The 24,066-nt window shown below is 39.9% G+C and overlaps 2 protein-coding genes across 11 annotated transcripts in view; both read right to left on the bottom strand.

Annotated features, from left to right (window-relative positions):
* The window catches only part of LOC111870151 (protein O-linked-mannose beta-1,2-N-acetylglucosaminyltransferase 1), a 16,141-nt gene extending 1,338 nt beyond the window's left edge, over window positions 1-14,803 (bottom strand). Inside the window, exons 1-10 of one of the 7 annotated variants that reach the window (XR_002843802.1) lie at window positions 14,288-14,803; window positions 13,899-14,078; window positions 13,622-13,786; window positions 10,275-10,402; window positions 9,799-9,967; window positions 8,611-8,767; window positions 6,875-7,065; window positions 1,732-1,840; window positions 1,167-1,238; window positions 508-621 (exon numbers count right to left, since the gene is read on the bottom strand). Coding sequence is in view for 5 of the 7 variants with exons in the window: in XM_023862202.2 (XP_023717970.1) it covers window positions 10,776-12,374 (1,599 nt within the window). In the remaining 2 variants the exon portion in view is untranslated. Of the gene's footprint in view, window positions 1-290; window positions 355-507; window positions 622-1,166; window positions 1,239-1,731; window positions 1,841-6,874; window positions 7,066-8,610; window positions 8,768-9,798; window positions 9,968-10,274; window positions 13,420-13,621 lie in introns of those variants that run through there. The other 6 variants (XR_002843801.1, XM_023862204.2, XM_023862202.2 and 3 more) reach the window with 6 other exon arrangements.
* A 1,929-nt stretch (window positions 14,804-16,732) lies between these two features.
* The window catches only part of LOC111870156 (ankyrin repeat and death domain-containing protein 1A), a 209,563-nt gene continuing 202,229 nt past the window's right edge, over window positions 16,733-24,066 (bottom strand). For 2 of the 4 annotated variants that reach the window (XM_023862210.2, XM_023862209.2), the window contains exons 14-15: window positions 19,241-19,369; window positions 16,733-17,460 (exon numbers count right to left, since the gene is read on the bottom strand). In XM_023862210.2, the coding sequence (XP_023717978.1) occupies window positions 17,375-17,460; window positions 19,241-19,369 (215 nt within the window). In that variant the 3' untranslated portion in view covers window positions 16,733-17,374. The remainder of the gene's footprint in view (window positions 17,461-19,240; window positions 19,370-24,066) is intronic. The other 2 variants (XM_023862211.2, XM_023862212.2) reach the window with 2 other exon arrangements.

Raw genomic sequence — 24,066 nt, 5'->3', positions numbered from 1 at the left:
CATATTATAAGGTAAGGTTATAAAACCACCATTTAAGATCATTTTAGTGAAAGTTTCATGTTCCTATCTCATAGAATTTAAGAACAATGATGAATAAATAATTTTCGAGCAAAATTTAAATGGCCGGCTGAATATATTACCGCAGGAGCCGCGGCCGCGGAATTTAAATGACCACGTCAAAGGGTTAAAAGCCAATATGACAGAAGAACCTGCCCAAGAAACAGAGGCGCTAAAGTTCACTTAAAGAGACGGTAAACAGTGTCCAAATCATCTCTGACCATACATCATACCTTGGGTAGGCAACCTTATGAAGAAAGTGAGATCTCCAATAACAGGATTCAGGTTCCAACTGTGCTGAAAAAGGAAACTAGTTAACTTCTGATGACAATGTAACAATCTACATTAGGATATGATGATGATGATGATGGACCCTCAAAAGGATTGATCATTTCACTGAGACTTGTATTAGCACTACAGTATTCACATTTGTGTTTCTAGAAGTCTTACTTATGAATACTCTGAGTTTGGCACTCCAATGACAAGCATTTCACTGCCCTTCATGTGCAGTCTCCACATACTCTTGTGATAACCTCGAACATCAGGGTCCCAGATCTTGAAGCACTGAAACAATTTGCAGAATAACGTTACGCGAGTATGCTATGAAGCCCAATGAAACATCAACATAGGAATTTATATAATGACTGAATACAGAGCAAAATCTCACCTTCTACGCACGCTCACTATGTTCTGCTTTGTTGCAAATACCTAATTTCAATAACTTGAATGTACTACAAATATACAGCACATATGTAATGGGGTACTAAAAATGGTAGGATAAGTAAGCACTATGAGGTGCTGCTCTCTAGAGGAACGTTATGACCTTTACTCATCGAGGAGGTAGGGTGAAGAGGAGGAGGTTGGTGGAAACAGGGGAAAGAAGAGGTATGAAGAAGTGGCATGAGGAAGAGCATGATGTGGTAGAAGTCAGAAGGAGAATGGGAAGGTTGGAAGTGAATGAGGAGGAAATATGGGGTGGAGGAGATAGGGTGACAAGGAGGAAGAGGGTGGAAAAGGAAGTAGGAAGAGGAGGACGTGTTTGGTGGCAGAAGGGAGAGAGAGGAGGGTTAGCTCTCTCTACCAGCAGCACAGCATGTCTGAACCATTACCTTGGCTACTTGCAGCCACGTTACAAAGTCTTTTGGTCCTTCCATTTTGATGAACATTATTATGATTTCACCCTGAAACAAAGAAGAAAATATACAGACATATAAAACTTACACCTTATTAAATATTCAATTGGCCTTAAAATAATGAACATGTTGTAATGAGAAACAGATGCATGTACGTATTTGTATGGTTTGAGGTTTCCACGGCAATGAAGATTCATTCTGTGATGTCTGTGTTACACCACATTCTAATCTGGAAGGCTGGTCCCAGTGTATCGGCAAAACAGGCTACTTCCATTCTCAGGGTTGAATATTCAAGCTAAATCCTCTTCCTCCAAATCATTGGTAACCACCAACATTACAAGAAAACACAGTGTTATAATACAGACATCACCATGTGAGCAAATGTATTTCATAACAGGTGAAAATATCAGAGACTATGGGCCATTGTTGTAGAACAATTTTTAAAATAAGTAAAACACAATAATGATTAAATATATTAGAAAAAAATAGAAAACTGATGCAGTAAATACTGTATTGTAAATATTGCAGTAAGTATATTCACCTTTTTGCCTGGTATGAAGTTCTCCTCACATTGTGATTTGCTGTGATCCAAAACAAGACTTCTCTTGAACATGTCCACAATTAACTCTTCACAATTGCTCTTGTTTATGCTGTAAATACATGAAATAGATATTAAATATTTATCATAAGAAAACCTAAAGAAAATTCATTACCTAACTTCCTCACTATAATTTTAATTCTACAGTGAACTGATATAACTTCTCTAAAGTAGAATATCTTTGATTGTGCATCACTCCCATGCTCAACATGATTTACAGACACAAATACATTTTTGCTTTTTTGAAATTTGGTACTAAATTGTGTAACCTATGTAGGATTATCAACAGGAACACTATACTGGAGACCTTACTGTTCACACAGGACATTTCTTTTGTAAGCTTATGTTTTCGGCATCCCAAAAAGATATTTTACAGAGAATCTAGTACTATAAAAGGTGAAACTAAAGACTGGTACAAAGAATAACCAACAATGTTATAATGATATCATACCAATACATTTCAAACTTGAAGTCATATTCTCCTATGTGATAATTATACTTAAAATATCCCTGTTACACGTATTTATTTATGCAACTAGAGATATAACTAGAGTTATGTTCTGGCCGAGGAGGTACTTCCAACTGCATTTCAAGGAATGTTTGGATTATGTGACTGTACCGAACTTGACAGATCATCATTAATAGGTTAATTATTGTACATACATATGTATGACACTCATGCATTTCATTATGAAACCCTTGGGTTTTAGCTCAGGATATTTTTTCAATAAATGCTCTGTTTTTTTAACTATTAAGGGAGGCTTTGTTTTTCATTTGAACTGTTTAGTTTATACAAACAAAAGTACCCATTCATGGTCCAGGACATGGTAACTTTTCTTGTCAATGTCACAATATATAGCAGCCAAAATTACATAGAAGGGATAACAGTGAAATAACAAAAACATATGATGAACATGCTTCATATCTTAATAAAGCATACTCATCACATTAAAACCTGAGTATGAGGATTCTAATTTTATCCAAAACTTTATTCATCCTTGCACACTGCTTTAATATTTGTAGCCATTCAACACACTGGCACAAATTCAGAGTAAAATTCTTAATACCTTCGGGTGTTATGTATTAGATTTGTTATAAGAAACAGACAAGAAAGTTACAATTTTATCTGTTACATTAATGAATTGGATGGGTGATGCTAAGAAACAATTCAGATTTAATAAAAACTGATTACAGTAAACATGTCATTCACCTAGATTTCAATGTGCTACAAGAAAAGTTTTGGTTCACTGATAATCTTACACTGGGGCCTCACTGTACAATCAGACAAACAGAATTTCATGTAACTGTTATTTGGACTAATTATGAAGTCTTAACAGCGTCCTGGTTAAGATGAACTGAGGTATTCCTTTACATAGTACTGACACTAGTATAATATTTAAGAACTCTAAATTTGACAACTTTAAAAATGACATAAATATTGTATTTGAAGCCTTAAACAGATGGTTCAAAGCCAATTTACTCTCATTAAATTTTGATAAAACCCATTACATATCATTCACAACTAAAAACAACCACCAAATTGATCTGGACATCAGTTATGCCAACAAATTAATCTGTAAAGTACTTGATACAAAATTCCTTGGAATACATGTAGACAGTACACTGTCTTGGAAAATACATATTGAACAAATTATACCTAAATTAAATGCAGCTTGCTATGCGATGAGATCAATTAAGCCTTTTATGTCACAGGAAACATTGAAGATGGTTTACCATGCCTACTTTCATTCTATTATGAACTATGGATTAATATTTTGGGGGAACTCTTCACATAGTGTAATAATTTTTAAAATACAAAAGAATATAATTAGAATCATTACAGGATGTAGAAGTAGAGATTCATGTAGAGAATTATTTAAGAAATTAAAAATTCTACCTCTTCAATCGCAATACATATTATCGCTTCTCTTATTTGTTGTTTACAACAAAGATAAATTCAAATTAAATTCTGATGTCTATAACATGAATACTAGACAAAAATATAACTTCCACCTACCCTCATCAACTTTATCAGTATATCAAAAAGGAGTCTACTTTACTGGCATAAAAGTGTTCAACAATCTGCCACAAAGTATTAAAAACTTGGGCAATGATACTAAAAAGTTTAAATCAGAGTTAAAGAATTATCTACATGCTCATTCCTTCTACTCTTTAGATGAATACTTCAATGTAAATAGAGAATGATGTAAAATTAAGTTATATTAATTTTTAAGCTAAAATTGCCTGTACTTATGTATGTAACCTTTTGACATGTTCTGTATCCAAAGGTACTAACCTGCTTAGGATTTATAGAATGTAAATAAATTCAATTCAATTCAATATGAATGTCTATATCTTTTGCTTCATATTATAGTTCTGATATTTAGAAGTGACAGTCCAGGAAAAGCTGCACAGTGGATGGTCAGGTCCATTCGTGAAAGTTGAGGGGTGTTCTGATTAGTCAGTCGTTTGTTTTCAGTGCGAGCAGATGTCTCAAGTTCAGTTATAAGCATTCTTCATTGTACAGTCAAGTCAAAAAGTTTTGACTCCTGGAGTCGTATTTGAGTGTATTATTCTCTATTTTATTGCTTATCCTTATTTGTTGATTTTCTTTTTTGTTATTTATATTTGTACATTTTTTCTATCTCCTTTAACATGCCACCTACATGAAGTAAATTGAGTGGAAAAGTGTTGCATTCACAATCAAGAGAAATTGTTAGTAATGTATATAAGTATATGAAGGAGGCTGGGCCAACAATTACAGCGAAGAACATAGGAGTGGAAGTAGCAAAGGTAACAGGTGTATCGGAAAGTAGTGTCAGAAGAATAATAAGAGAAACAAAAAATATCGAATCTGGGGCTTCCACTTCCTTTTTGACACCCCATAAAAAGACCTAGGAAATCTCCACTAGCCACTTTGGACGACTTTAACGAGTCTGTGGTGCAAAGAACAATTAATGACTTCTACATAGTTGAAAAACGGAGACCTACCCTGAAAAAAGTTCACGAAAAGTTGAAGAAAACGTTAGATTTTCAGGGATGCATCTCCACATTATAGAAAATTATTTTGAAACTGGGGTTCCGCTGGAAGAAAACAAAAAATAATCGGCAGATACTGGTGGAACAGTATAATATCAGAGCCAAACATCTTCAGTATTTGCGGCAAATTAAAGAATATAGGGAAGAGGGCCGCCCAATCATCTACATGGATGAAACCTATATTCATCCATCGCACACCAACTCATATGCATGGAGTGATGGATCCATCCAGGGATTATTTTCCCGTGTCCTATGGCCAACGGCTCATTGTTATCCATGCAGGGGTAGAGCAAGGTTTCATCCCTAAGGCCTGTGTCCGCTTGAAATCCCACCAAAAAACAGGGGACTACCAGCGACATGAACTACACCAATTATGAAAAATGGTTAAAGGACCAACTTATTCCTAACCTTTCCCCAAATTCTGTCCTAATCATTGATAATGCTCCCTACCATAATGTACAACTAAACAGAGCCCCTAACTCAAATTAATTCAAGAAGAGATTTTATGATATCATGGCTAAAATATCACCTTCCACATATTACCTTCAATAACACTGATTTTTCATCATTGTGGAATCCAGACATATATAATATGATCCTACCAATCATCCGAAATACCTTTCCTATAAAATAGATGGAAACTTTGCAGAACACAATCACGATATTTTACGACTCCCTCCGTATCACCCAGAACTCAACCCAGTTGAGTTAATATGGTCCACAGTAAAAAATTTGGTTGCTCAAAATAATAATACATTTAAGATGGATGACGATATTAAACTGGCAGACCAAAAATTGGCTTCCATAACTGCAGAAGAATGACAATGTAGGTGCCAACATGTAAGGAACATTGAGCAAAAATTAATGACATGGGAAGGCCTTTTGGACGCAGGACAGGAGTTTGTCTTCCAAATTGGCAGTGATAGTGGTGAAAGTTCTGATGATAGCTCTGATTCATCTGGTGGTGACAAGGAAGGACAGGCATGTGGAGATGATAGTGTGACATGTTGCACAATGGAGGGCAACCCCTCCCTACCCAGCAGTGACGTGGCCACTCTGGCCACAGTGACATGGCGGTTGAGTCAGCGCTCCATCCCCCCCCCTCCGCAGTAATGTAACAAGGCGCGAGTAAACAGCGTTGCTAGGCTATACGCAAACACAGCAATGTGGCACCGGTTCCTACTGTGACAAGGCATTCGCTTATGTAACAGGCAAGCACTGCGGCTATATAAGGGAACTGCACAGCTGCCGGAGGGAGTTAACTTGTAGCCGTCCCCAGAGAGAGTTAAAGTGTATCAGTGGCCGAAAACAGTTCTCCAGTCAGCAGCCCAAAGTTGGAGTCTACCAGCGTTCGCGGAAAGAAGAACCGGATGTGTGTGTAATTGTGTAATTGGGAGTGTGTGAGACAGTTGCACTTGTATAGCTCCCGTACTGAATACGTGTAGACTACTGAAGACAGACTGAATAGATTTGCGAATAGGGTTATAAAGTGTGAAACCCCACAAATGTGTTATAAATAATTGTAGCCGAGACTTGTAGGTTGTTAAATGAACCAATTAACAATCCAAACGGCCATCTTCAGTAACGCAACACGTTACAATATCTATGTGGACATTGCCAGTGTTGCCCCTTTTAGAACAGACCTGTGTAATATGTAAATAAACTCTTCATGTATATAACAGTGAAAAGCGTATAATTGTGTATAGTGTACAGTAAAGTGCATAATAGTCTGCTATTCGGCACTTAAAACTTGACACTGGATGTGTGAACATCATCAAGACTAAACCACCAACACTATGCAACACAATGAGGTAAGAAATTATTTCCTTTTGAAAATGCCTGTACTGCATTCCCCTCCACACTTGTCAGCATGCTGGAGCTCTCCGCGCCACTACCAATACTTCTCATACTCCACATCGGAGGACTGTCACTTCTAAATACTACTACTATAACTAAACTGCTTTCTTACACAGTAACAACAATTATGAATATTCGTTTCCATACATTATAGAGGAATGTCAACTAAATTAAGAACAATATGCATTACCTGTCAACATGTTTAAGCTTCACATACGGCAAGGTATTGAAAGAATGTTTCTTGAAGTAGACGTCTTGGAAGTAGGAATTCATGTTCAGACCTGAAGCACCGAAATGGTACGTCTGAGACACGTCTGGAATCACACACTCTCTGCCCTTCTGAACCTCAGGTAGCCGCATCCACATATCCCACTCCCATATCTGGACATGTAACACAAAAAGTAATTCTTACACTGGCATTATGATCAAGAAAGTTATTTGATCGCAAAAATGTAATCCATGTAACTGAGATAAAATTATGGCAATATATAAAAGCCAAAATTTTACCTCACTAAAATATTAATATTTGTTCTGGGAAGAATTTATAGCACTTTCTTAATTTAAGTAGATATATTTATCACGAGTGACCAGTTAATTACAAATAATTCCAAGCCTCAAACTGTTGAAACTGCATTCACCAATTGATAAGAGTTCCCCATCTAAACAACAAAAATGACAACAAATACAATAAAAAGCAACACAAAGAATTATAAGAGCATAAAAAAATATGCTTCATGAAGTCTAGAAGCTTGCGGACTTCTGAGCTACAAATAGGTACCAACTTCTAGGGAAGAACCCAGTAACCTGCATTTTCACTTGCATGCTCATAACCCTGGTCAATCCAGGCAGAGATGCAGTAAAGTGTCTCGTCCTCCTCCAGCAGTCTCTTAGTCTGGCTGAAGTAACTGCAATGTACACACTGTACCAATATTCATATTAATCTGCTTACACATTTGGCAAACATTCCATTCCTTGGATTAAAATGAATTAACTTGATGGAGCAAAGTCCTTGAAAAGTTGACAGTCTTATCATCTGGCCACAAAACGACTTCCAACTTCTCTAACCTCTGTATTCATTACAGTACTCATACAATTTTGCAGCTGGACCTTGTCATGAACCACCTGAATCAAGTGTACAACCTCAAAACTTCTTTTTCAATTTTATGTTCCCTCTAGGTCTCCCAAGCGATGTTTTTCCTTTATTATATTTGAATGCATTCATCCATCTCACAGTGCTACATGCCCAGCCTATTTTATTGGACAAGAATTTAAAGGTTTAAAATTAGAACTAAAGATTTTATTATGGTGCTATTACAATAAAGTCAAAATTAATGTGTGTGAAGTAATCTACGGGTGGACAGCTATCAACGAAGTAGAAGTTGATAATGACAGGGAGAGTGTTTTAGATGTTAAATTTTGAACTGGGTGCAGTGTGACAGCGACGTGTTATACACCTGATGATGGCCGTCTGAGGCCGAAACATGTAGTGTAGGAAGCAAGATCAAAGACACAGAATATATTGTTTGCACTTGAGACGGAGTTTGTATCATTTATCATTTATTTTATTCTCCTTCATCTGGCACACACAGGTTGAAACTGTTCAAGGTTTAATCTGGATAGGAGACAAACGATCACTACAAAACTGTATACAATCATACAGACTTTAATTGTACAGTCAGTTCTACAAAATGTTTCAGTCATTGAATGACCATTATCAGGTGGATACTGGAGAATAACCAGGAGTTTACTGTAGTGACAGCATTTTCATATTCTACACAGCCATTACCCATTTCACTAGACACCAAAACCTGTACCAGTTCTCACTTGAACAAGTCTGGAGACGCATTCAGATCTTCTTCCACAATAATTATGTATTTGGCATTGGGAAATATGTTGAATGTTGCTGTCAGAGAAGCCTTGTAGTACCTTGATATTCTGGCATTCTTAACTCCAATTGGTGTGCTGAATTCCTCGCAGTCCAAAGAGTTTTGTCACCTCAAGCGGTTCCTCAAAGTAGCCATCAATAAAGACTGTTATCATCTCTGGATTTGCTCCATGTACAGAGAGAAGAGACCTCAGCATCCTGCACAGACAATAAGGCACTGAGAATTATATGAGAGTATTTATGAATATGATGCTCTTAGGAGTGCATGGGGGAAGAATGAAAGTGTAAATTAACTTCTGTGATGAAACTATCATGGGCACAATGAATCTAAATATGCTGCTAACAACTGTCTTTGAAATTCTTGTAAGCCATGTCCTTGGCATGCCAAAGAAAGGTCTGCTTGCAACAGGTGAGGTCTCCCTCACTTTGCAGTTGTTGTCTCAGTTCCTGTCCTAGAGAATCCCAGGCAAGTGGATAGGGCAGAGAGGTCCAGCTCAGTGGCCAACCAGGTCTCTGCACCTCAGAACTCCCAATTTTATCTTTGGAGACAACTGAAATCCACTGTTTATGTCAATATACTGGGAAATATTGATGAACTGCAGGACAAGAGAACATCGGGATGTGATAGTATCAATACTGCAATGTTAAAAATAGTTAAATTCTCTTGCTTGGACTGGTACAAAAAGTACATACACGCTTAGGGGCACCAATTTTAACATTCATTACATCAATTTACATCTATGATGCAGAGCTTATGTCATCATCATAATCGCACTCCTTTTGATTTTGCTGAAGGTGAATCTGAATTGGTGTCTGCTTTTAATATTGAGTATGGTGTGGGTGGGTTTGCTTTGATTTTTCTTGCTGAGTATGCGAGTATTTTGTTTCTGAGACTGTTGTTTTGTGTTATTTTCTTGGGGTGTGATTTAGACTCTCTTTTCTTTTATGTCAGGCTTTCTTTCCTTTCTTATGTCATCATAAGCAACTTTACATATTGTAAATTATATACATTTTAATTCTTCTAGTAACATAATTAGACCTTAAAGGTCATCATTAGGCTATTAAATATTGTGTTGTACAGCCCCGTTGCTGGTAAGAGTCCTCAAAACAGACAACAAATACAGCCGCTTTTATGCAATAGGTGCATAAACAAACACCCGCTTCTATGCAATGGTTGAGGTATTGTTAGGTTATGACAACGGAAAAGATGTTTTCTATATGGCTCATACCGAGATTTTATAAGCAGGATAGTCTGAAGCAACAAGTTAGCTGTTGATGTCCCTAATTTCCTTGGTTGGTGGTGGTTCATCTCAGTCACATGGAAGGTAGACTGAAGAAACAGTCAGCTCCATGCAACCTCCTCGATATGTGTATGTTATCATCACCGCTGTTCCATTCCTAGAAGATAGCCCCAGCAAAGGTAAGGCATTAATCTTTAATGAATGGACTTTTAAATTGCCGACACCCCTCTGCAGCCGGAATTTAAATTGCCCTAAGTCTTTAACATTGCAAACTTTCAGAAAAGACTACATATATTCAATTCTATAAAACACAGAAATACAAACTAAAAACATTCTGAAAGACAATAAAATTTTCTACATATACACAAAAGAGCAATTTTTATAAACGAAAATTAACTGTGATTATTTTGTCATGAAATGTAAAATATAATCTTTATTATGTTATGCAATTCCAGAGGACTTACCTGATGGTGTTCCTGCTTTTCTTATTTAGCGAACACACACGACGTCTTTGTTTCCCTTTGGTTGGCCAGTGTTGTGAATGTGTCGGCTCCAGTCGGCTCAGCTGGGCCCCAGATAACCTTGGCCTCGCCTGAGAAACGCCACTGACCGTGTTATTAGCCTTGTGCGATTGAAGAATCATCTTGGGGGAGGGGAGTTTCTTTGGTTTCAAACCCAAGATCAAACTGTCAGCACTCCCAAAGGGAGCAGTGTCCTGCCTCATATATATACAACATTCCTCCGTTAAAGGTTAAACCTCTTATTTGACCCTTGTATTACCAAGGTTCCTTAATAAGTGCTACATCTGCCTTTCCCTCAGCTAGCTGCTGGCATATAGCATGGCTGCTTTGCTGTGGTTTAGTGTAATTTGAAGGAATTTCATGTTATGTGTGTGTACTGTGTATGTGTATGTTTATGTGTATGTGTGTGTTTAAGTTTATATGTGTGTCTCTGTGTGTGTGTGATTACTGTTCTGTCCTGGTCTCAGACTGGGTTCCATTTGAAGGGGTCCCCTGATCTGCTCTACTTTGGTCTGAAGGAGTGGGTACACCATCCCCCTCCCCCTCAGAGCCCGATTCTGAAGATGCTGTGTCTATCACAGTTTCCTGTTGGTGAGCCTCAGGGTCTTTCAGCACTTTAACAGTAGACTGTGAGAGCCCTGTAAATAACTTATATCCGGTCCTCTGTATAGTGGTATACGAGTCCCGGTCTATAAGTAAGATAAGCCTCTGGCCTTTTGGCTCAGATTGCGTATCAAGTACTCTCCAGCGCTCAGTATGGAGTCCTGGATTAAGATGTGCAATCCAATTCAGTAACTCTTCCTGATTCTGGGCAACTTTGTCCCAAGTCTTGATAGCCACTTTAACTGGTTTGGGTAGTTTTATGGCATCAGTAGCCTTCAGCCTGGCCCCTGACTCCAGCCTGTAATTGTCAATGGCTTTGATAAGCCACTGACCAGACTGCTGGTCGGCGCATATATAAATAAGTGCACCTCCCTCCAGCCTGTGGGACTTCAGGTGTGGTAGTTCTCTGGATGGAGTCCTACGTAACACCCCTCCCAGTACATCCAGAATGGAGTTCTGGTCACCTTCTGTTAGCTTATCTTCAGGATATGTTTCCCTGAAGATAGCTACCTTTATGTTGGTCACAGTCTCATTGTAGGTCTCTGGTCCCTTAGCGTCCCTGGACCTTTTCAGAGCTCTGGCCATTTCTGTTGGGGTTCTCTCCTCTGACCTTGGCCTCTTAAAGGTCCCGGTAGGGGTTTCTCCCTGCTTGGGCGAGGCTGCAATTCCTGGTTGCTGAATGCCCCCAGTTCCAGCTTCGCTTGGCCTAGCTCTTGCCATTTTGCGTTTCCGTCTGGCGCATCCGGACAGCTTCTTCACCAGACGGAATCCACTTACTACAGGGACTTGGGGTCCCAGACCTTCTCCTACTGTAGGTATGCTAGATGTACTAGCTCCCTGCAGTGGTATGTCAGTACTACTGACTCCCAAGGGAGTGGTTTCTGGTTTTGCCTCGGGCAGGTTTTGAACCACTGGTTCATCCCTGCCTTTGGCTGAAATTTCAACAGCAGGTTTGCTGGATGCAACCAGGCCCCTTAACGGTGCACCAGAGTTTCCTGGTTGCTGAATGCCCCCAGTTCCTGCTTCGCTTGCCCTAGCTCTTGCCTTTTTAAGTTTCCGTTTGGCGCATCCGGACAGCTTCTTCACCAGACGGAATCCACTTACTACAGGGACTTGGGGTCCCAGACCTTCTCCTACTGTAGGTATGCTAGATGTACTAGCTCCCTGCAGTGGTATGTCAGTACTACTGACTCCCAAGGGAGTGGTTTCTGGTTTTGCCTCGGGCAGGTTTTGAACCAGTGGTTCATCCCTGCCTTTGGCTGAAATTTCAACAGCAGGTTCGCTGGTTGCAACTGTGCACCTTAACGGTGCACCAGAGCTTCTGGCTCCCTGCTGAAGTATTTCTTGTAGGGATCCCCCTGGAGGGGAGTCACACTTCTGTTTAAGGTCCATACGACCGGTTTTTATTTTGGTACCTTTCATTTTGGTCCCACGAGTCATGGGGATATAGAAGGTCACCACCCGCAGTGCCCCATACGGGTGGAAGGCATGAATACAACGGGGTGCTGCCTGGTGCCCCGAGGGGATCGTTCACGACACTGGCTAATAACCACCCCAGTGCCACGCAGCCCTCAGCACGATGCCTCACACCTAGGCTTAGGTGGTTGGGTCCTTTTGTGAATGAAACCCTCACAAGCCTCCAGGACCAAGAGTGCCTGTTCAGGGGGAGAGGGGTATCCCAGATGATTGATGGGAGTGCAACACCAGCTAGTCATGAGGTTGCGACCAGGGCAACCTACATGAGAGTCGCCCCTGGGGGTGGCTTATGAGCTCCCCCATTCCCCCCCTCCACATGGGTTGGTCAGACCGTTTTAGAGTGTTGAGCCCGAAGGCTTGCGGCACCTTATCGGTACTCTAGGGAGACAACTCAAATAGCCGAAGCTACCCCCATAGGAGTGGTCTCCCGCATTCATCTTGGGTAGACCGTAGTGATACCCAAGAGTCATTATGCCGCCGCGTGGGAGGCTCCGGCCATAATGCCATTGCCCTTTATGGGAACTTGGCCGCCAGTCCCGGTTGGTCATAGTAATCCAGACCCCAAGACTGTCGTTGCCCAGCGGGACCACGAGGAGGTGTCCCAAGGCTGTGTCCCAACGCATCCCTGGTCCATGATGCGTCCCCACCAAAGACACAGCCGTAGTTCAGCCAACCTCATAGAGGATGGTGTCATTACTACCTGTAACATGTGATCTAAGAAAGTCACAGTTACTCCCGCCTATAAACAGCATACCCCACTGTGTTGTGATCTTGTGGGTTGGGGAATCATGTAGTCCTACAAGAGTAACATAATTGACTGCAGCTTCCAGCTAACACCCATATGTACAGCGACATCGTGTCCTGACCCACATGATCACAATATAAATCTTCAGTGCTATGGAATCCTAAAAACTCACTGCTTCAGAGACAACACACACTTTTTTTTTATTGCTAGTGGGGTGGGACTAAGTCCCTTGTACTGCGGTCACTTCTGGCCTATTGTACCAGCCACAGATGATAGGTGAGGGTGATTGTGGAGCAATTGGTGGAATAAAGATTGGCATGTGAAACTGAAGTACTCAGTGAAAACCTGATCCAGCGCCATTTTGTCCACCACAAATCCCACTTTACCAGACCAGGAATCGAACCTGGGCCACCGCGGTGGGAAGCCAGTGATTAACGGCTTGAGCTATGGCGCGGCCTACACACACCTTTTCTTCACAGACTCCATGCTGCTGTCTCCCAGTGACCTTCCTTCCATGCAAATGGAATGCAGAAGGGAGGGGGGCCCTTCTTCTATCCTCCTTGTCAAGCCCAGACCGAAGCACACCCGCTGACAGCTGAGACAGCGTTCCTCCATTAATGCTTCTCCAAGGCTGCCAAAAATCACAAAATTATAATTCTCCTATAATCCACATCATGTTGATGCCTCTTCCACTGCTTGTTCCCAACATCCTACCAATAATGTTCCTCTCAAATGAGACTCACCTTGATTACCTCATGACTGGTGTGCAATGGCCGTACAAGGGGAAGGGATCTTGGGTGGTCCTTCCTTGGTAAGAAGTTGAGCTTCTCACATGTGATATACAAGGGGCATGAAAGGAATTCCTGTATGTTACTTGCTCGCTTCACGCTGAACAGCGTCCTTCACCATGGAGAATGGTTTTTCTTTTTTTCAGTTGTGCCACCCAAACCCAGAAAACAAGGGCAAAAAATATGTAAAGAATACTCAATTCTGAAGCACACTATATTTACCAGCATTGGCAGCAATGGTGCTTACTGTACACTAGAGAGCTCATGAATATTAATCCATTTCACGCGACTGTATTATCCAATCAAAATTAGAATTCAAAATTTTCAATTTTCAAAAACCTCACCCAAAATTGAGTGTTCACACAGGACCTCCTTGCTCCAGCTGGCTAAATTCATTATCATCAAGAGCTGTATTTATCCACTGCGATGCCATCAAATTCTTGCCAACATCGAATAAAAATCTCTCAGAGCGACTCTCAACTACTTCCCTTTCACTACTGTTCTAATCACAACAAAGTGCTGGTTAACAGTGCTGTTAACATTTCTCTTGGGTGGGAGGGGCGGTTCTCCATTGTAGTTCTTCGTACGCAGCAAAGTATGGTAGACACTACATCTTGACATCTTATATAAGTAGTCAACAGCGTAACATTCCTCTAGGGTGTAGCAAAACTTGACCTTGAACTTTAGCTGCTGTGGGGTGAGCAGGATATTGTCTGTACTATCGAAGCTTAAATAATTTATCTTGCAAATAAAAACACTTACTTACTTCCAAACTATTATTATATGCTCTCTGACCTTATTCATGCTATTATTATTTCTTTTATATTTCTATATAGAGTTCACTTACTACTCTAGCACAAACCGGCCATATTGGGTAAAAATAAGAACCAATGAAAACGGATCTTTTCAATCTTTTCAATCATGTGAACCAACGGTTACATCCGCCGATACCATGGTAACTTAAGGGTCAGGTTGAGATACTACTCTCTGCATTGGGCTCCTGTAAGCATCACAATAATTTTCCCTCTATTGTTCTATACCTCTTGCACCCATTACGCATAGGCACGCGATAGTGGACCAATGACTAGGTCTTAGTGGTCTCCTCCCTTCTGGCTTTCCCACCAAAGCCCTAGGTGCAGTCTTCTCCTCCACCGTGCAGGCAACATGTCATGCCCATTGCATCCTCCCTGACTTGATCATTCGAATTATATCCGATGAAGAGTGCAATTTTATACACGTTCCTATTATTTAATCCATTTTCAGTCGAAATATTTACCTATGTTATGTAATTGTATATTGATTCAGTATCACAAAACAGATCTAGAGAGGCCTTACACTGATCAGAACAAAAAGCTTGAAGTGCATATTTGAAAATACACATAGAAAGTTCTGCATCCTTTGACTATACTATGGTGGCAAGAGTTGGATATAAAATTGTGTATGATACTACTTTACATTCCTGTTCACGAAAACTACATGATAAAACGTTTCATGCAACTCAGTTAGTTAATAAAGAATTGCTGAGAAGTAGGACGTCGCTGGTTAGTTTACTCCTTGAATGCCGATGCACACTGTTTTGTTATTACGCTTTTCAGCCTATTATCTAAGTACATTTAAATGTACCAGAATCTCATAATGTTATCTGCATCCATATTGCTTGAATTGGGCAGTGGTTAAACTTGGAAATTTATGTAAAAGACTAAATATACAATAAACAGTTTTTCTCAGATGTCACTTGAAATGCAGTGGCCCCTCATAAGTGTTTTCAAAAGATGTACTGCAACAGCAATTCATCTAGCTGAGAGGAATATTGCATTCTATGGTAACATATGTTCTAATGGGTCTTTGGGTTGTGAAACCACATAGCCTTAAAAGTGGATACCAACGTTTTGAATATGCAGCCTCCATCTTGAGGGACAAAGTAACTTCAGTGCTGAAGATAGTACATATATATACACCTACAGGACTACATACATAGTGCTGCAACATACTTTGAGACTTCTGCAAAAATATTTATGGTTAAACTGTATCCTAACTACAGGATTGTAACATGTGATCAATGTTACTCGTATGTTCCTCAGTCTGTAAGGTAATGAAAACAAACTGTGTAATTCTTGAGTGTGATAGAATGACAGAGATAAAATAACAAAATAATTATTATAAAATCATGATTATTACACTATATGGAAATAACATTGTTCTAATGGAAGGCCAAAATTAGTACAGTGCTATTTTTCTGAGTAAAGTAATATTTCCTTTAATTTCCAACTGCTGACATCTGATTTGGCTGAATGATACAGAATTAATTCTTTAGCACAGTAGTACAAAACTTGACCCAGCACAAAAGAAAATGGTGCTATGGCTGTTGATAAAATGAGATTTAATTTGAAAGGTACCCTCTTCTAGGATGTAATGACAAGTAGTATGACAGAGGTTCACTGAACTTATGAAGGCATGACCTGCCTCTATCTTCAGCAAGAAGCAGGAGAGTTGCATCAAGTTACTGCACTGAAAGTGAAGACCAGTCTTTGTTAATTCCTGTGATATGTCTTGCTTTCTTCAATAAAAAGAAAGAGTGAAACTATAGGAAATGAAATGAGAAGCTGATATTCATGTAAGTATTTTGACGATGATGAATGTCTGATTATGTATGTATATTTATATGTTATATTGTATTATTGACTTGTTCTGTATCTGAGGCAGATGCCTCTATGGATTTTTTTGGAACTGTAAATAAATGACAATGACAATGACAGTGAAAGTTCTGTCCATTACAATATAATTCTTTTATGTTGGGTACCAGTTTATCATTTGTCTTCCTGACATCTATTAGGTGCACTCAGGCAGACTGTGGGGCTTTCTGTGTTTTGTGATCTGATTAGTTTTTTTGAAGTATAAGTGCCATTTTTATAGGTCTTCATTTTTTAACTGTGTGTAAGGAACAATCAAGAAGCATTCTTCTTCTTTTATCATATATATATTTTCGCACATAATGTAGTACAAACATTCACATTTGGCTGACAAGGAAGACGACTCTTCTTTGCAAATGCATTATTCTCAAATAAGATACTTTACAAATAATTTAAGTACAAAATGTATCATGTATACGTGACACATTGTGCTGGAATGAAAGAATTTCTTTTCTTATTGGATTCTAGCAAAATGCAACTATATTGATATGTTCGATGGACAGTTAGAGCGGATATAGTAAGACGTATGTCAATTTATGTTGGGTATGTCATGCACATTTCTGTGTACAAAGCACAACGAACAAGTGCAATGTAGGGAAGGTTGGGAGAATGCAGATTTCAATGTCCAGATATGACAGAAGCTGTGAGGTGCCCAGTTGTCCAAGACCACGTTATGTTCCAGTTTGAATTTGATAATATCTATGGCAAAACGTGAAGGCCAGTGGTAAGGATAAATGGAGGCTATGTGATACTGCAAGCACTGCATCTTCTTCTCTCCTTCTTGTACTTTCCCTGATTCTCCTCATCCAATTTTTTTCGCAGTGTATCTGAAACAGACAGATATAGGAGAAAGATATTACAGCTCTTCTGAAGATGTTACTATATTAGATTCCAAGGTTACTTTGGTAATCTATTGCCATTCAAAATTAATTTTAACAATGAATACCTGGGCTGTGCAGGTAATATGAAAGTAAAAGTAGGATTACATTCCAAGTTGATACTCTGGATTATTATAGTTTATGAATGTTGCAACCATATTCAAATGGCTTTATTTATGTTCCTCCTTTTATCTTCCTTGAGGAGTATGTGCAAGAGAGTACTAAAGTACCAATGCAACTAAATGTTGCATGTTACTAAATACTGTTTTAGGAATTGATTAAACTGGCTGCCACCATGACTGAAACACAGACCCTGGTCAAAATCACAACATGACTTTCTCAGGTGATAATGTTCCTGGAAACTCAAGAGTTTCTTGCCAGTGCAACTACCAACCTGACTTAAACATACACTACCCTCCAGATAGTCCTATGTTTGTGTAGTATTATTTTTGTAGTTATGTACTACAACAGGATTCAATAATGACGGAGGCATACAGAATAACAGATATAGGAAGAGATGCATACAGATAGAGATAAAATATCAGACATAGAGAGAAAGACAAATGTTGAAAGAAAAAGAGAGCTACATAAAGAAAGGGGCAAAGAAAAGACATAGGGAGTGACAGACATACAGACAGCCAGGCACATACATCTATGAAGAAAGATGCACAGATATACACATAGAGATAGGCACAAATATTCTCACAGAAAGACACAGACATACACACAGAGACAGACAAAGACAGGGATGTACATGCACACATGTGGACACAGTGACAGATGAAGACAAGGAGAAAGGCACAATTTTGAAAGACCAACACATAACTGTCAAAGATATAGGGACACAGACACGGACATTGACACACACACGCAAATGCACTCACAAACACACACACAGACAAAGAAAGAGAAATCGAAGTGGACAAAAGAAAAGACAAGATACAGATAGAGAAAGACACATACAGAACCAGACAAAGAAAACAGATATGCAGAGACAGACAGGGAGAAACATTATGTTGTTGTTGTTGTTATTGGAGGGGGTGGGTTTCCCCATGCACCGCGACCAGTTTGATCTATTGTGCGTCCCCTTATGATCTTCTACCAGCCTCTGTACCCTACCGGTACTGGTGCTTACCATCAGTACCTACTCAGATAGCAAGGTCGGCCTCTACCGGCTCAGAGGTATCTCGATGCTTCCCCCATCTACCAGAGGTGTCAGGGACTACTGTTGGGCGGGAAATGTCCTTAATTTCGTTCAGTGGCCTCCTTTGGAGACATGAGGTTCTTTTACTTGCTGTAAAGCTATGACACGGGACCCACAGCTTAAAGTCCCTCCCGGAGGACTTGTTCCCTGAATTTTACCGCCCTTAAAAATTCCACGACCTCCACCGGGTTTGAACCCACGTACCTTGAGTCATGAGGTGGGAACGTTACCCCTAGACTACGGAGGCCGCTCAGACAGGGAGAAACATTTGCACACAGTGAGACAGAGAGGTGGACTCAGAGACATGCAAACATGCTGAAAGAGGGAGAGAAATATTGAGGGAGATGTGCTGACAAACAGACACAGACAAACCCAGAGGGAAACAGACACAGAGAGAGACAGATAAACATACATGGAGATAGTCATAGACAGAGACAGAGACAGACCAAAAAATGAGAGACACAGCGAGTGTTAGTATTACTATAGGTCTTGATAAAATTAGACTTAACTTGCTGAATGACCTACCAGCAACACCTTTTTTGCCAATAGCAGTAAGGCTTTCATAGAGTTCTTTAACTGGATTCACTTCAGGCCCAAGTCCATGTGCCCAGATCAACAGCATGCGGAAGCCATGTTCCTTGTAACTGGAGGGACCTGTGAACGTAAAAAGATGGTAAAGAAGGTAAAATGATTATTTTATTTTTCAATACTGTATATTTTCACAATATTCCTCAGTGTGGTGATGTGTCATAAGGAAACAAATATCCATGTCTTCCATAATTGTGTTCTCTAGAAAAGAATAAATTACTTGTTTCAATTAGCTCAGTTTTTATAGTGACTTGACTATAGGCTGGATGATTGTGGAATCAGGATTTAATTTCTGGTAGCAGCAGATATTTTTCTGTTCTCCAAAGCATCCAGAGTGATTCTAGGGCTGATGGTTCCTCGTACCCAGTGGTTATGTACGTGTATGTTCCTTTCCTGGGGACACAGAGGCCAGGGTGTGGAACTGACTACTTGTCTCCATCCAGTGCCCAGGTTGTTTTGTATGAAATTTAAAAGAAGAAATTGTTATAACTTATATATGGTTGTCAACTGGGGGCAATAAATATTTTTATCTAGTGCTTAGCTGTTAATAAAATATATTTATTTTCGTGTTTGGTGGTTTGAGAAAATACCATTCACAGACTGTACACTTGTGGACCAACATCAGGTTCCACATTAGAAATGTATTAAATGTTTTCTCACTATCAGGAGAGACCCTGGGGGTGTCCGCTTCTAGGGGGTGTCTGCAGGGGGGCGTGATCTTGCCTCTGCTGTGGAGCCTGGTCATTGACAATCTCTTGTGGGGACTTAATGATGATGGATATTATACAGTAGGATATGCTGATGACATAGCAATTCTCATAAATGGAAAATTCCTTTCGACAGTATCAGAGTGTCTTCAAACAGCTCTGTACATGGTCCAACGATGGTGTGAAAGAACAAGCCTTTCCATCAATCCTAATAAGACGATAATTATACCGTTTACCAAGAACAGACATATAGAGGGCCTTAAGGAACCGACCCTCTTCAGTAAGACAATCCAACTCTCCAGCAATGTCAAGTACCTTGGTCTAGTATTAGACAAGGGACTGACATGGAAAAAGCAGCCGGCCAAGGTTATCAATAAAGCCTATAAGGCTTTTTGGACATGCAGAAGCATGTTTGGTAAAACTTGGGGACTGCAACCGCACACTGTGCATTGGATATACACTGCGGTTGTAAGGCCCATAATTACATACAGTGCCACAGTATGGTGGCCCAGAGTTAAATTCAAGACAAGCAAGGCAGAACTTAGCAAATTGCAAAGGTTGGCTTGCTTGGGTATCACAGGAACAATTCAAACATCTCCAACAGCTGTACTGGAGACACTCCTTGGACTCTCCCCACTGCATATACAGTTGGAGACAGAGGCCAGGGCAGGAATCTACCGTCTCCAGTGCAGTGATCAATGGAAACCTAAATCCAATAGTTTCGGACATGCATACATAACTCAGGATATGAAAAAAGAACCCATATTACAAATGGGGTCTGACAAAATGATACTGAGACATGTATATGAACAGTTCAGCTATATGAATGGGGGCACTGTCATCTTGGAAAACTCCCATCTTCCTTTGGAACTAACATCTCGATCATGGAATGCACCAGCTTAACCAGCCTGTCCACATACTCCCTTGCAGTAATTCGGTCATGATGGGTAATTATGTGATCAGACCAACACAAAACCTCCCGGAACCAGGCATTCTGGATTGTAGGGTTCCTTGCATGTTCTCCGAACATAAGCTCTTCCTGATGTAAGGAACAGCATGAAGCTCACGTGGAGCAGCTTTTGTGGAAACAGGGTTGCCAAGATGAACATTCAGTTCTGCTGTTATCTGCACTGCAGTAGTTCTGTGATTTTTCAAACCAGCCTGTTCAATGTATGATGATCCCTTTCTGTAAGTGTTGATTTTCGTCCACTGTCCCACTTTACTGATGTTGTCTTCCCATGACTCATGTTTGCTGACATAAACTTAGAAAATGTAGTTTCTTTTTTTAATTTAACGTTCAAGGGGGGGTTATAACACAAATTTTATAATTAGGTCTGCCAAACTCCACAGAGCAGTAGTCTCTGAGTTGGAAATCAAGAAATTCTCTGCCTTACATGAAACCTGAAAGTCTGTGTTCACAAGAGTCCGCCACTGAACCTTTCATTCCACATCCTCCAACCCATGTTTAAAATCCAATTCAGTTTTTTTTTTCATCTATGTCTAGATCTTGGAAGTGGCTTCAGCCTTTCACAATTGCATACTAGAATTTGACATCGAACTTATTTCTGAAGCCAGCCTAGCCCACCCAGAGAGTGACTAAGCTATGGACTTTGAGAATGGGTACTCCTGTTTTTATTCCAGGCAGAGAAAGAGTTTCTTCCCTTCCCTGCGGCATCCAGACCGACTTGGAGGCCCAACAGGCTTCTTATCCAATGGGTACTGGGGACCCATTCCCTGGGGTAAAATGGCTGAGGTGTGATGCTGATCACTTACCTCCGAGAATAAGAATATGTGGAAGTATAAACCCACACCCCATATGACTTCATGGCATGGTGCTCATTAAGCACAGGGATAAATCTAACTGTATATATATTCAATATATGTAAATATACACTATACAGACAGGCTAAAAGTTCTGCATCATAGAAGTTTATCGTTTTTTTGCAGGTAATGTAGGGAAATGGGACAGTCATTATTACTGAAGACAAAGTGGATCTGATATTGATGTATGAAGAGTTTGAACTTTACCAGCATGCTACTGAATATAATGACAAGCAACCAAATCACAAGATGTTTAACCAGTCATCCATACTGACACTCCTGCAGAAATTATAACATTCAGGAAATCCTTATAGTTGCTCCTGAAGTAGAGAAATTTGTAATACTGACAAATGAAAAGACAATATCAATGGTGCTGTTTCCACATGCCATCAGCACAAAGAAGTCGACACAAAAATTTACGCAATAGACAGGAGTGACACATAGGTCCACTGAGAGGATGCTAAAGACATATCATTTTCACTATAACATGAGGCATTTGGTGCAGGAGCTATAAGGTGATAATACTGGTGTTCTGAGAATGTTTCCTGAGTCCAGAGAAATTGATCTCAGAGGAATGTGCTGTGAAGAGGCAATTCTTCATCTGAGTCGTCATGTGAAGGGACACATATCTTGTTACTCTTCATATGAATACCCATGTAAGATGGATGACACCCAAGTGCAAAATGATCCACATGTGGTGACATCTGGAATGACGGGATCATTTGTCTCTAGACTTCTGCGATGAAACTGCCATGGGCACAATCAATCTAAATATGCTGCTAACAACTGTCTTTGAAATTCTTGTAAGTCATGTCCTCGGCATGCCAAAGAAAGGTCTGCTTGCAACAGATGAGGTCTCCCTCACTTTGCAGTTGTTGTGTCTCAGTTCCTGTCCTAGAGAATCCCAGGCAAGTGGATAGGGCAGAGAGGTCCAGCTCAGTGGCCAACCAGGTCTCTGCACCTCAGAACTCCCAATTTTATCTTTGGAGACAACTGAAATCCACTGTTTATGTCAATATACTGGGAAATATTGATGAACTGCAGGACAAGAGAACATCGGGATGTGATAGTATCAATACTGCAATGTTAAAAATAGTTAAATTCTCTTGCTTGGACTGGTACAAAAAGTACATACACGCTTAGGGGCACCAATTTTAACATTCATTACATCAATTTACATCTATGATGAGAGCTTATGTCATCATCATAATCGCACTCCTTTTGATTTTGCTGAAGGTGAATCTGAATTGGTGTCTGCTTTTAATATTGAGTATGGTGTGGGTGGGTTTGCTTTGATTTTTCTTGCTGAGTATGCGAGTATTTTGTTTCTGAGACTGTTGTTTTGTGTTATTTTCTTGGGGTGTGATTTAGACTCTCTTTTCTTTTATGTCAGGCTTTCTTTCCTTTCTTATGTCATCATAAGCAATTTTACATATTGTAAATTATATACATTTTAATTCTTCTAGTAACATAATTAGACCTTAAAGGTCATCATTAGGCTATTAAATATTGTGGTGTACAGCCCTGTTGCTGGTAAGAGTCCTCGAAACAGACAACAAATACAGCAGCTTTTATGCAATAGGCACCTAAACAAACACCTATTTCTATGCAATGGTCGAGGTATTGTTAGGTTATGACAACGGAAAAGATGTTTTCTATATGGCTCATACCGAGATTTTATAAGCAGGATAGTCTGAAGCAACAAGTTAGCTGTTCATTGAAGTTGTCAGTTGTTCAGTTGAGTGAAGTGATGTGAAGTAGCTGGTTGGTGAAAGAGTTCAGTTGTCAGTAGTCACATGTCAATTGGAAGTCAGCCTGCAAGAAGACTATGAGGTTGGTGTGAAGTGGCTGCCAGGCTGGGACTCAGTTGAGTTGTCAGTCGATAAGAGTTCTGTATGGGTGGCTATGACAAGAGGATGTGAGTGCAGGAAGCTGAAGGGTGTCCCTTGGTAGAAGCTGTTGCCAAGGAATGGCTAGTGGAGACTGTAATAGACTGAGGACACTAGTCTGTATGTGTCAGTGATAGACAAAGTATGGAGATCAGCGATAGGGCTGCAATTACTTTTAGTTCCGAATGGTGTATACAAGTGGTCAATAAATCCATTCACTAAACCATACCCCATCCATAGTCACACCCCCCTAAATATGTGACAATATGTAATCAAGTGAATTAGTATTTCTAGAAGATCATCTTGGTCCAACAAAAATGGGAACGTTCCATAAACCTCAGCCTCA

Source organism: Cryptotermes secundus, unplaced genomic scaffold (genome assembly GCF_002891405.2).
Source record: "Cryptotermes secundus unplaced genomic scaffold, Csec_1.0 scaffold634, whole genome shotgun sequence".
Taxonomy (NCBI): Eukaryota; Metazoa; Arthropoda; class Insecta; order Blattodea; family Kalotermitidae; genus Cryptotermes; species Cryptotermes secundus.
The sequence above is the reverse complement of the archived record's forward strand: the minus strand, read 5'-3'. Positions and strand labels throughout refer to the sequence as shown.